The sequence below is a fragment of the Perognathus longimembris genome, chromosome 4 (assembly GCF_023159225.1).
Source record: "Perognathus longimembris pacificus isolate PPM17 chromosome 4, ASM2315922v1, whole genome shotgun sequence".
Taxonomy (NCBI): Eukaryota; Metazoa; Chordata; class Mammalia; order Rodentia; family Heteromyidae; genus Perognathus; species Perognathus longimembris.
In genome coordinates, this window is record NC_063164.1 from 61,758,382 (window position 1) to 61,772,068 (window position 13,687).

At 39.9% G+C, this 13,687-nt stretch overlaps 1 protein-coding gene across 2 annotated transcripts in view; it reads left to right on the plus strand.

Moving 5' to 3' along the window:
• Pla2r1 (phospholipase A2 receptor 1) overlaps positions 1-13,687 on the plus strand; it is a 122,004-nt gene that overhangs the window by 37,267 nt on the left and 71,050 nt on the right. For both annotated transcript variants that reach the window (XM_048345356.1, XM_048345357.1), the window contains 3 exons: positions 1,290-1,447; positions 5,311-5,409; positions 9,965-10,077. In XM_048345356.1, the coding sequence (XP_048201313.1) occupies positions 1,290-1,447; positions 5,311-5,409; positions 9,965-10,077 (370 nt within the window). The remainder of the gene's footprint in view (positions 1-1,289; positions 1,448-5,310; positions 5,410-9,964; positions 10,078-13,687) is intronic.

Below are 13,687 nucleotides of genomic sequence, written 5' to 3' on the forward strand. Positions count from 1 at the left end.
AGATTTTTTAAAGGGGTGAAAGTCATTTTCTGACATTTATAATACAAAACCAAAACTTGTAATTTAGGTTTATGGCCATTAGATAGTAGTAATTTGCTATGACCACATAAAGGAAATTTCTCAGCAAATAAGTAACTGTAGCCAGTGAAAAGATTGATATTGAGAAGAGTTTTCAGGCTGAGTTGTGTTCAGTGGTTCCAGGCTTCTAAGCCTTCACCACTATCAGTCACTGGAGCAAGTTTACTTTCCTCCTTGTGTCATAAATTTGATGTGAAATATTGCTGGAAAACACTAGAATCCTTGATTTCGTGTATTATTGTTTAAGAATGAAAAGAAACCCAGACTCCTCTTTGATGACCTTTTCAACGTGAGGAGTGAAAACAGAAATCCTCCTCTGTCATTTTTCCTACTCCTTTGTGTTTGGGATTAAAAGAATCCTGCTGCCACCTCTATAGCTACACGGATGCTTGAGCATCTTTGTTAATATCTTTGAAAACCCAGCATCTCTTTACCCCACCCATGATGTCAAGATTTAGCTATTTTTCTGGTTCTCATTTAAATGCCTTTCAGGACTTCTAGTCCTTTATGTCATTGGGGAAAAAATGCCTTAAAGCTACACTATTTTGAAAAGTTTGAGTGTTAGAGGAAAGACAGAAAAGTAAATAGAAGATAGAATTAACTTTATGAGGCAAACACTATTCCCAGCCCTAGAATTAACTTTTTTTGTTTTTGTTTTTGTTTTTGTTTTTGGCCAGTCCTGGGGCTTGGACTCAGGGCATGAACACTGTCCCTGGATTCTTTTTGCTCAAGGCTAGCACTCTGCCACTTGAGCCACAGCGCCACTTCTGGCTGTTTTCTGTATATGTGGTGCTGGGGAATTGAACCCAGGGCCTCATATATATGAGGCAAGCACTCCTGCCACTAGGCCATATCCCCAGCCCTCCAGCCCTAGAATTAACTTTAAAAACAAAACAAAACAGACTTTTCAGGTCACTTTGGAAACAGTAGTAGGAGCTAGAGTCCAGGAAACCAGAAGCAAGTACTTTAGCTTTGTACTTGAGTTTGCTTTTACTCTCACTCTACTTTACTAACAAGATATATATGAAGCAAATCTGAATATTATGGGAGAAAAAAAGTTTACATGGCCATTCTATGCTGAGACTTCTGCAGGTTTTTAATCATAAAAAGAAATAAATAGAAATCACATGCAACAGGATATATTCTGGTAATGGCTTATCAACCTTGCAAATATTAGGATCTTATATGTAATTCACATTTATCTCTTGCAGAAAATGCATCAGAAACATGGATTGGTTTGAGCAGCAATAAAACTCCAGTTTCCTTTGAATGGTCTAGTAGCTCCTCTGTCATCTTCACTAATTGGCACAGACTTGAGCCCCAAATCTTCCCAAATAGAAGCCAGCTATGCGTCTCAGCAGAGCAATCTGTAAGTTGACTCATTTGTCCAATGCTCAATTTTGCTGAACTTGTATTGAAAGCTACCTATGGCAAGCACTTGGGCCATAGTAAAACCAAAAGAAACACAGCCTTTGTTTTTCATTGGCCTTCCATGCTAGGCAGTAGACACGTGGTCACAGAAAACACATAATAATTATAGCTGTGATGACTGCTCTGAGGATGATTGCTTTGAGGAAATAGGTGACATAAGGTGAGTAACCGGTTAAGGCAGCTGCCTCAGAAGGAGAGTTGCTGAAGGCCTCTCTGAAGAGGGGTTTATATGCTAGGAATTCGAACACATGAAAAAAAATTTCTTACAGAACAAGAGGTAGAACATTCCAAACAAAAAGGCAGCAAGAACAAAGGCCCAAATTAAGCCTGACCAAAACAATGACCAAGTCTGGAGTGGATAAGAGATGACAAAACACCAGCCTTAGAGGGCAAGGTATAGAAATCATAAAAGTGTTTCAAGGACACAGAGGGCATGATCTGACTTACATCTCTAAGAACAATTGTTCTTTCAAAAGAATGCTTTGGAGAGGGAGAAAACAAGGGCAGAAAACCTTATTTTAGAGACTAATCCAGAGTTGATAGGGTAGTGACTGCAAAGAGAAGTTAACAGATTCAAGGGTGTTTTAGAGGACAAACAAGTATGTTTCAGAGGATTTGTTGCTAAATTAGATATGGAGGAAAGAGAGATGGATTTTTGACCTGAGAAACCACCATTTTAGTAATTTGTACTGCTGTTTCCTGGTAGGCAAGCATTGTGTTGCTTAAACCACACCTCTGGGCCTTCATTATTTTTATGTGTGTAGGCCAGCCCTGGTGCTTGAACTCAGGGCTTGGGCACTGTTCCTTTTTTTTTCCTCTCAAGTCTGGCTCTCTACCACCTGAGCCACAGCTCCACTTCCAGCATTATTTTTAGGGTGGTGGTGGTGGTAATTGAAGATAAGAACCTCATGGACTCTCTTTCTCAGACTGACTTCAAACCACAATCCTCAGATCTCAGCCTCCTGAGTAGAATTATAGGCATGAGTCACCGATGCCTGGTTTGCCCTTCATTATTTTTGAGATAAACCCTCCCTTTTTGTCCAAGTGTGATTGGACTGTAATCTTCCTATTTATGCTTTCCACTATACTTCTGATGAAAGGTTTGGGGTATATCACCATGTCTAGCATTTTGTTTTTGAAAGAGTCTCAAACATTTTTGCCTGGGGTAACCTGGAACCAAACCAATCTCAGCAACCTGTTTAGCTGGGGTGACAGGCATGAACCACCAGCTCCCAGCAACATAAAAGGCTTTTTAACAGTATGAATTCTTTGTGAAATTCTTTGAAAATCATACATCAGTGGTGAATCTCACTTTCACATGAAACGGAACAGGCCTACAGGACTTAACATTGAACTCACTCCTATCTTCTCACCTCTCATTAGATTACCAAGAATTAATTTAAACCCAAACCATAGATTCCTATGACATGATCTCTGATCTGATAGCATAGCACTGGCTGAGTTTTAGGAGGCTTTGGGGATTTGATAACTGTCCTCATTTTTTAACCAAGTCCCCCAAAAAGCAGTTCCATAAGTGTTTCTTAAGTATCTTGACAAATTGAGCCACTCAAGTATGAAAATTTTCTGAACACTTACTTTTTTTTTTTTTTTTGCCTGTGCTGAAGCTTGAACTCTGGGACTATGTGCTGTCCCTGAGCTCCTTTTGCTCAAGACGATTGATCTAACACTTGAGCCAAGCTCTACTTCTGGCTTTTTCTGTTATTAATTGGAGATAAGAGCCTTACAGACTTTCTTGCCCCATCTGGCTTTGAACTGCAGTCCTCAGACCTCAGCCTTCTCAGAAGCTAGGATTACAGGTGTGAGCCACCAGTGCCCAGCTAAACACTTTTGTGATGTGCCTACTTGTTGTGTCTTTGAGGCTTATATGAGCATGTGCAGTTACAGTAATGCTACAGGGCTTCTCAGTGATATCTGGGGAGCAAGAAACAATGACTTCTCTAATGTCTGCCATGGCACTTGCTCTGCTGAAGTCCACCACAGTTTATTCTACAACACTCTATGGCCTATTCATTCATTGGTTTTGATATAATTAAGATGACCTTCATTTCCTATTGTCTGATATGACTATTTCACTTAGCAGATTTACACATAGCAGCCAACATTTGAATAGAAATTTTATTCAAGAGGATCAGGACATATATTAATACTATTAGATGGGTTAAGACAGTATTGTTGTGTTATTTTGTAGCTCCCTTTATGACAGTTTAGTATCTCCTTAAAAAGTAGATATGTCAAAATGAATATTTATTTTCATCAAGAACTCAATGTGACTATAATCACTACAATAAATAAGTTACATAATCATAGCTAATACCTAAATTTGAATGTGAGCACCTGGGAGTTGGTCACCTATCCTCTCAACAGCTATTTGTAACAGCAATATGCCTATGGCTGACACTATCCTGTAAGTAGATGGTTTGTGGAAGGCTCAGCGGGGGAGGGACACAGCACTGCTTTGACAGATGGAGGTACTGATCCTTGTTTCTGAAGGTCATGGCTTTGAGAGTAGCTTTTGGTAGCCTAGGAGAAGACTTGAGGGTATCTAGCTATGGTATAAAGAGGAAGCTAAGAGCTTGGCATCAGGATGAATGCATGTAATGCAAGCCCTAGGGAGTCTGAAGCAATAGATTTGAGCCCAGCCTGGGCTACATAAGGAGACTCTCTATTTCAATAACTAAATAAATAGGAAGATGGGTGGTATCTGAAAACTTGGTGGTGAGAGATGAACATGAATTTCAGTCATGAGAATGTTATCTAGGATGATGCATGGGAGCACACAGGTTTTTTCCCAACATTAGGATTTTACATAAAAGCAGCAAAACCATTTATTTAACACTTACAAGTGGATTGAATGGAGGAAGCATTATCAGTATATCACAATGACTTCATCCAAGTGATTCTAAAAAGGGGGCCCCAGACCCAAAGCTCCAACATCACCCAAAACCTAGTTACAAATGGCAACTGCTAAATCTATCAAACCTATGAAACCTTCAGATCAGAGAGCAGTCATCAGAGGTTTGGGGCCCTCCCAGTGATTTACTGCACACTAATGACTGAAAACTACTGCTCCATCTGATGGTGTGTGTGTGTGTGTGTGTGTGTGTGTGTGTGTGTGTGAGAGAGAGAGAGAGAGAGAGAGAGAGAGAGAGAGAGAGAGAGAGAGAGAACTAGAATGAGAGAAAGTGTCCTGGCCCTATCCCTTAGTTCTTGTGCTCAAAGCTAGCACTCTACAACTTCCTGCTTTTTGGTAGTTAATTGGAGATGAGAGCCTGCCTGGGCTGATTTTGAACTATGATTTTGAGATCTCAGCTTTCCACATAGGTTAATCTTACAGGCATGAGCCACTGGCCTCAACTTCTGTCTCTCCTTTTTAAAAGAAAAGTCAAGAGGAGCAGCTTGCTGCAAAGCTAGGCTGGCGTTATCAAAACTCCCTCCATGTTATTCTAACTATAAAGCCTTGTATAGAGTGCAAAACATAACCTTCAAAGTGGAGATGATGATCACCACCTCACAGGAATATTGAACTGTATGAAAATCATTCATCATCAAGCCCGGCACATAGAAGCAACCAAAAGGCATCACTTGTTCCTCTTTCTGGCCACTCATATCTGGATTGCAAAGGATGGATCATGGCATAGCAAGATCTCCATTCACAGAGATGCTGCAATGTTATTCCAACAGAAACAAGTGTTATTAATCACATTTTTGTTCATAAATACTGTTCATAAATAACCTCAGCACTGGGAACACTCATGCATCTTGTAACACTTTTCCTTTTAGGAAGGACATTGGAAAGTTAAAGATTGTGAGAAAACACTTTACTACATTTGTAAAACAGCAGGCCAAGTCCTTTCTGATGTTGAATCAGGATGTCCAAAGGTAAGTGCTATTAACACTGCAATGTTGGTACAGGGAATACAGAATTAAAATAATACACCCACCATTGATTTAAAATAAATCAACTCTGCCACCTTTAGCTGTTTCCTCCCTCTCTTTCCCCCTTCCTTCCCATTTTTTCCTTCCCACCTATTTTCTTTTGAATGTGAAGGGGTTTTGCTTTGTTTAATTTTGTTTTTCATGCCGTGCTCTTTGACCTAAGTCTACTTTCTTTGAGATTACAAAATGTAAATGATCCTATTATTCTGTCTGTTCAGTGGATCTCCTGTGATGTGTTCTATCTCACACATGGTTTTCATATTTGTCAAGTAGGATGTCAGAAAGAGAACACATGCCTAAAAGGAACAGAGTGATCTTTTACATCCAACCTTGTGCTTCTCTTCACCCTTCTTACACTTAAATATTCAAAAAGGAAACAAATAGAGAAAAATATATTTGTTATTTGGGAACAACGTTGTGAAAATACTTTTAGTGTAGTAACATATCTTAGAGAGTTTAAAGAAAAAATACTACTTTAGGCTTCAATCTAAAAGGTAGAAAATTGTGCTTTAAGTTTCTTGAATATATTTAACATTGGCCATAATCTTCCATCAATCTTCTTAGTGGGCACTGGGAATGTGGCTTAGTAGTAGAGTGCTTGCCTAGCATGCATGAAGCCCTGCATTCAATTCCTCAGTACCACATAAACAGAAAAATCCAGAAGTAGTGCTATGGCTGAAGTGGTAGGGTGCTAGCCTTGAGCAAAAAGAAGCTCAGGGACAATGCCCAGGCTCTGAGTCTAAGATCCAGTATTGGCAAAAAAAAAAAAATCTCAGCATACTCTCTCATTCTCTCCCTCTCCTTCTATTTCTCTTTTTCTCTTTCATTAGAAATTTTATTTATATGTAGTATTCTCAAAAATGTCCTGGACCAGGTATTTATGCATCTCTGCTTTGATTATTTTCTCTCCTAATCTAGTTACAATGTTCCAACTAAACAGTGATACATCTCTGCCAAAAAGAAGTGTTCTATCTATGAATTAATGTGTAAACATATGAACTAAATTCATACTCCAGCTGGGCCTTATATGTTCCGTAGTTGACAGGTCACCAGAAATTTTATGTAAGAACTGCAATTCCTGAATCTGTTATAGCTGGTCATTGATCTAATCTCTACCATACTGTGGTTGTCAAGGGAACTCAACATTTTTTATATTGTTGAAAGAGCAATTAACTTCTTACACATCAAAAGCAACTGCTGTCTCCACTGCTTCTCTTTGCTAGCTAGAATTACCAGTATCAAAAGATTCTGAGTTTACAGTGACTTCACTAGTTTTATGGAAATTTTCATATTAATTTTATTTTTGCCAATCTATGAATGTAATTTCCAAAAGTTCCTTTCTTTTAGTTGATTGCTTAATGAAGCTTTCTAAGTAGCCTGCACTTGTAAATTAGTACAATCCGTCTTGAAACCAGGCATTATGGCACACACCTGTAATCCCAGCACTCAAGAGGCTTAGATAGGAAGATCAGGGATTTGAAGCCAAGCTGGAGTGAAACCAAAACCAAACCAACAATCTTGATTATGCCAAAGCAAAGGAAAGAAAAAGATTTATGTTTCCCTGTGAGTCACATTTTAGGGATTGGACAATATGAACAATCATTTCAGTGTTGTCATCATTTCATTTAAAAATAAAATGGTGCCTACTGTGCATAATGTTAGCCAATATAATCAGTGATTCCCCCCTTTGTTTATGTGGACAAGGGCCTGTCATAGTCTTTTCTGGTGACTGTCATGCCACATCTATTTTTCCTCCTTTATCTCTATCTATCCAGTTCTTAGACTTTTTTGTTTTCTAATCAGTTCCTGACTCAAAAACTACTACTGAATAAGAAATATTTTGTCAGAAAGGTCAAGTTGTCAATCTCCCTCACCTGTCCTTCCCAGCACAAGCAGTCTTACCTCCCTGCCCCTGTCCTCAGTGTCAGAGGCCTGTCTGGAGTGCCAGTCACAGAGAGTCTGGGGCAGGGCAGAGGGAGAGGGAACCCCAGCAGTCCTTAGATAGTGAGACGATGAATCTCTGTGACCAACCTCTCATTTCTGAAGGTGCTTTGAACTGAAATAGCTGATTTCTGGATTAAAGCTTTCTTAATTAACTACAAACACTGTGGCTTTTTCCAAGAAGTGTTCTAGAAAGCATCCTATGCCTAAACAAAGCTGGCAAGCATTGGCATGGCACAAAATGAAAAGTATATAAAACTAGTAAATACGTTTAAAAAAGAAAGGTAGATATAAGTGATGCAATTTAATTATATAGAATGAAAAGTACTAAAATAACTCAGTTGAAATATAATGAATGTCTCCTGTGCCACATGAATATAAAGAACAGAGCTGCCCTACCTGACCCCCAGGGCTAAGCCACACAACTGCACATTTGTCATTTTATCTGTGTGCCAAATCTGGCTTTTTTTTCCTTTCTAAAAGCCATTCTGCTAATTTAGCAATATATATGTGTGTTGTATATGTTGGCATATGTGTGTATATATATGTATGTATGCATATGTGTATATGCATTTTGGTCATTATTTAGAAACATTATCATCTAACCATGGCTACATTTATTGGATTACACCAGAATTAGGTTCCAGGCCTGGATGATCCATTAGTTAATGAATCTGTTAGATGACATGAAACAATCAATATGAAAGGAAGTTGAAAATCTACAATATTATCAGGATATGTTTTCTTTGCCAATGCCAGTTCTCCGGCTCTACTTTAAGATCTCTGTCTTCCTTGTCTCCCTTTGTGTTCCTATTCTCTCTCTCTCCCTCTCTCTCTCTCTCTCTCTCTCTCTCTCACTCTCTCTCTGTGTGTGTGTGTGTGTGTGTGTGTGTGTGTGTGTGTGTGTGTGTTTTAGGGAGACTAGTAATGTTTAAACTCAAGGCCTCATGCTTCTCAACAGATGCTCTCCCTCTAAGCCACACTTCCAGCCCTCTTTTGTGCTGGCTATATTTTGAGATAGTGTTTCATTTCCTACCTATGAATGCACCTGAACCTTGATGCACTTATTTTAGGCTTCCTATGATAACATTAAAAACAAGCATGCACTACCATGCCCAACTCTTTTCATTGAGATAGTCTCACAGACTTTCCTAACTGCCTGGCCTAGAGCCACCATAGTCTTCTCAATCTCAGCCTCCTACATAGCTGAAAGGCATACAACACTAGCTATTGGTTGACAAAGGGTCTTGCTTGTATAACCAGGCTAGCCTTGAGCCATGATCCCCCAATCTCAGCTTCCCAAGTAGTGATAATTACAAGTGTGAATCAGCAATACCAGCTCATTGGCTCCTTTGGTTGAATATTACTATTATCCATTTCACAGAAGAGAAAACTAAATGTGGAGAGATTAAATTCATTTCTTGAAATGCATACAAGATTAATATGTAAAGCTGATAGAATAGCAGAGGAGCCAGTATTCAAACACATGCATCCTGCCTCCAGCACCAACAACTCTTAATTTCTACTCTAATACAGAGGGCATTTGTATGAAATGATGCAAGTCTGAGGAGAGAAAGAGAGCCACTTCTTGAGTGAGTGCCCCTTTAGTTTCTTTTTGTTTGTTTGTTTGTTTGTTTTTTTGGCCAGTCCTGGGCCTTGGACTCAGGGCCTGAGCACTGTCCCTGGCTTCTTCCCGCTCAAGGCTAGCACTCTGCCACTTGAGCCACAGCGCCGCTTCTGGCCGTTTTTCTGTATATGTGGTGCTGGGGAATCGAACCTAGGGCCTCGTGTATCCGAGGCAGGCACTCTTGCCACTAGGCTATATCCCCAGCCCCTGTTTGTTTGTTTTTTGGCCAGTCCTGGGCCTTGGACTCAGGGCCTGAGCACTTGTCCCTGCCTTCTTTTTGCTCAAGGCTAGCACTCCACTTGAGCCACAGCACCACTTCTGGCCATTTTCTACATATGCGGTGCTGAGGAATTGAACCCAGAGCTTCATGTATACGAGGCAAGCACTCTACCACTAGGCCATTTTCCCAGCCCTATTTGTTTATTTTTTGTGGGGGAATTTATATCTTTTGTTTTGATTTTTTGGTAGTGAGATCTGAACGCATGGCTCTTTCACATGCTCTATCTACCACTTGAACCCAACTCTTAGCCTTTTCACTTCTTAAGAGTTTTGTTTTTGAGACAAGGTATTGCTAACTTGGATCCAGCTGGTCTAATACATACAGTTGTTCGACTACTACCAATCAGCTGAGATTAAAGGTTTGTGCCACCATGCCCCACTTGGGTTTCCTATTTTGTTTTGTGGTGTTTTCCCCTTCATCTTAATTTCTGTTTTAAATGAAGAAACTTAAATTGTAACTATTTAAGTAAATATAGAAGTGGCTATATTTGTTGGCAATACCATATAGGACACAATGATAGGAAGACAAAAATTCAAAGCATATCAATGGAGTCAGAAAAGAAAGTTATAGAATTGATAAATGAGAATATGCAAAGAAAGATCTCTTAGTATTTAATATATTTGATTATGCCCTTTATTTCACTGTTGAAGGGATGGGAAAGACATGGTGGATTTTGTTACAAGATTGACACAGTCCTCCGGAGCTTTGACCACGCCTCCAGTGCTTATTACTGTCCCCCTGCACTTACAACCATTACAAACAGGTAAGTCAACATTTCCTCACAGAAACATGCCCAGGCTTTGACAGGAGGGCACTCAAAATGGTAAACACCAACTATAATAAAAACTTATCACAATTTAAGGTGTAATGTATGATAGTGTATTAAGTTACATAATGTACTTGTTGAGATGAATTTCAATTTTCTGATGCTATTTCTAAATTGATTTTTGAATGACAAATAGAAAATTTAAGGTGACTTTTCTTTCAAGAAGATGTATTCATTACCTAACTTTGCTAATGCATTTGGTAGTATTTAGATTTAACTTTCTAATTTTGTAGTGGAAAAGAAGTATGTGTTGAATAAGATTTATTTGATATAATGTATTTAAGTTGCACAGAATGGTATTTTTTAGCAGAAAAAAGAAATATAAACAAAATTCATGTCTTAGAGTTCATTTTGCTTAGCATCATCTTATATGGTCATATGTATGTAGCTATTGAGCTATTGTGATCCTCTGCTAGAATTAGACATATATTAATTATTACAAATGAGGGAAACCATGGAGTCTATGTTTCTTTGTGTCTGGCTCACTTCACTTAATACGATTTTTTTCCAAGTCTTTCCATTTCCTTGCAAATGGGATGATTCCATTGTGCATATATACCACATTTTCTTGATCCCATTCATCTATGGAGGGGCATCTGGGTTGGTTCCTTATCTTAGCTTTGTTGCTGTTGTTTTTAATGTACAATGTGAAGTTCATTTTTTTTCTTTTGCTTTATTTTTTTCCTTTGGTTTATCTCTTGTCACTGTATTTGATTTTGGTACCCTATGTATTGTATATATGTTTACTTGAATTGGGGAAGGGAAGGGGAACAACAAAATGGTGAGACAAAGGATAAAGGGTGAACCAATGCAACAGCAACACTCACAAGACAGTATGTTGGAAATGAACTTTACAACATGAGGGATTGGGGGAGAGGGAAAGTGGGAGAAAACGAGGGTGGGGGAAACAATGTTCTACAAGAAATGTACTCAGTACCTTATGTATGTAACCGTAACCCATCTGGACATCACCTTGACAATATATTAAATTTTTTAAAAATTAAATAAAAAAATGCAGAGGGTCTGTAGATGCTTCATTGCTTCTTAGGTCTATATTGAGCTTCTCTGGGCACAGGCGTCTCCTGATGCTGACAGAGTCTATGTCCATACAGTTTGCAGCATGGTACAGGTGTGTAATGTGGGGTGAAAACAGCTTGAGAAAGGTAACCTAGTGGAACTATCAATGTCGAGAACAATGAGGGCTGGGAGACTGACTCCTCCATGCCCAAGACAGAAGCAGGATACACCTCTGATGCCACAGGAAACCACACCTGCATGAGTCATTTGCTTTTGTACCTGGGCCATCGCTTTACAAAAAAAAAAAAAAAAGCTGTTCGTGATGACAAACACTGGGAATCTCAGCTACTTGGCAGGCTGAGGCAAGAGGATCACTCAACCACAAATTCAGGACCAGCCTGGGCAACATAGTGAGACTAATAACAAAAGAGAGAGGAAAAAGAAAGAAAAAAGGGGGGAGGAGGGGGGAGGAGGAGGAGGAGGAGGAGGAGGAGGAGGAGGAGGAGGAGGAGGAGGAGGAGGAGGAGGAGGAGGAGGAGGAGGAGGAGGAGGAGGAGGAGGAGGAGGAGGAGGAGGAGGAGGACCACCTCCCTTACACAACTGGGATTTAGTTTTGTCTTGAGACCCTTCACACATATATCTGCCTTACAGAGGGATTCTTTGATCTTTTCTTGGCTCTCCCCACATTGCAAGTCAACATTCAAAGCCACAAGTATTTTCTTTCTCCTCTCACCTTTTACTTTGCTGTCTTCTTTTCCAGTCTTTCCTCCAAACTCTTCACAGGAGTATGTGTGCTTGCTTGCACAGAGGAATAGATTGACTTCACTTGATGGACTACATACATGGCCTTCTTTGGGGCACAGAACTACCTTTGGTGGGGGCTGGGGATATGGCCTAGTGGCAAGAGTGCTTGCCTTGTATACATGAGGCCCTGGGTTCAAGTCCCCAGCACCACATATACAGAAAACGGGCCAGAAGTGGCGCTGTGGCTCAAGTGACAGAGTGCTAGCCTTGAGCAAAAAGAAGCCAGGGACAGTGCTCAGGCCCTGAGTCCAAGCCCCAGGACTGGCCAAAAAAAAAAAAAAAACTACCTTTGGTGGACCTCAGCATTGTTTTTAGATCTGCTTTTTTCCCTCCCAGGTAGAGCTGCCAGTATACATATAAATAATAAAAAGTGTGGGTGTGCTACACATGTGTTTCATTTCTACAAACTAGACATAAGGGAATGCTACAAACACTTCAGATTTTGTGTTCACAAAATAACTGTGTTCAGCATCCAACAGTCATGTATAGTTGGAATCTAAAGTAGAGCTATGGCCTAGGTAAATTGGTTTTTTAATACTCCTTGGCTTACTGGGCCATCTCAAAGTTTCCCAGAGCACAGGTTAGAAATCCCCCAGACACAAATCCATGCAAGATGTAACAGGAGCCTTTCCAATGAGTCTGTGGTCTTTTCAATTATGATTTAATTATGTTTTACACTGAAGAAAAGAAGTCTTGTTATTTCATCTATTTTTATGTCTCATTCTTTCTTTTCTTCTTCCAATTAATATTCATTGAGTGCCTGCCACATACCTGACACAGAGTTAATTGCTTTGCATATATTATCTGACCAAACAAACATTAATAGCCAAGAGTTTATTGAACATTATTTATTATGTATTTTGCAAGAAGCACCATATTAAACACTGACATGCTACATGGAAGAAATAAAAGGTTTGGTGTAATTTCTAGAGCCTGTGTGGCACACTAGCTGACATAGAACAGCAGCATGAAACAAGTAGGGAAGGGAGAACACAGGATACCCAAATATGCTCCAAGCAACATTGTAGATGCTAATAGTGCCCAAGTGGTCCAGACTAAGGCAGAGTCACAGGCTTCCTCTTGGTCCTGTGCTTTGGGGGCTCATACAAATGGTAGTATCAGGCACAAAAAAAATCTATTTTATTTCTCCAAAACGGGTGATGAGACAATGTACACTTTGAACTTTTTCTTTGATAAACTGTTCAGTCACCAACACTCATGTATAGTCCCACTCAAAGGCAGAACTACAGCTTAGGTAATCTCAAGGCACCCAGGGCCACCTACTCTGTGCCAGCACGCACCCAGTAACCACCACACCTGCAGGATTCCATAAAACCAGTAGTGTGGTGTCTCTCCAAGGCAGTTAGCACCAGGCACACCAATCCACAGCGATGACTGCATCCAAAGCAGTAACTCAACCACAGGGCTCCATTTGAGGAAAAGAAGGTCAGCATGGTCTTGATTTCACTCATTCAGGCCCCACAGGGAAGAAATGCTCTTCTGAGTGACAATTCATGTTGGAATGTTCTCCAGTGGTGTCTTTTGTCTGAAAAGGCCAGGCAGTAGATAGAAAGTCTCCTCATACCCAGAAGCATCCACTAGCAGCCTTGGTGATCATTTTCTTTTATTACTGATTTCCTGTTTGAGTTCAGACTCTGCTGTCACTCTCCACATCCAGGCTTATAGTTGCTAACTGATTTTCCACTGTTCTGCACAATGGAGTGAC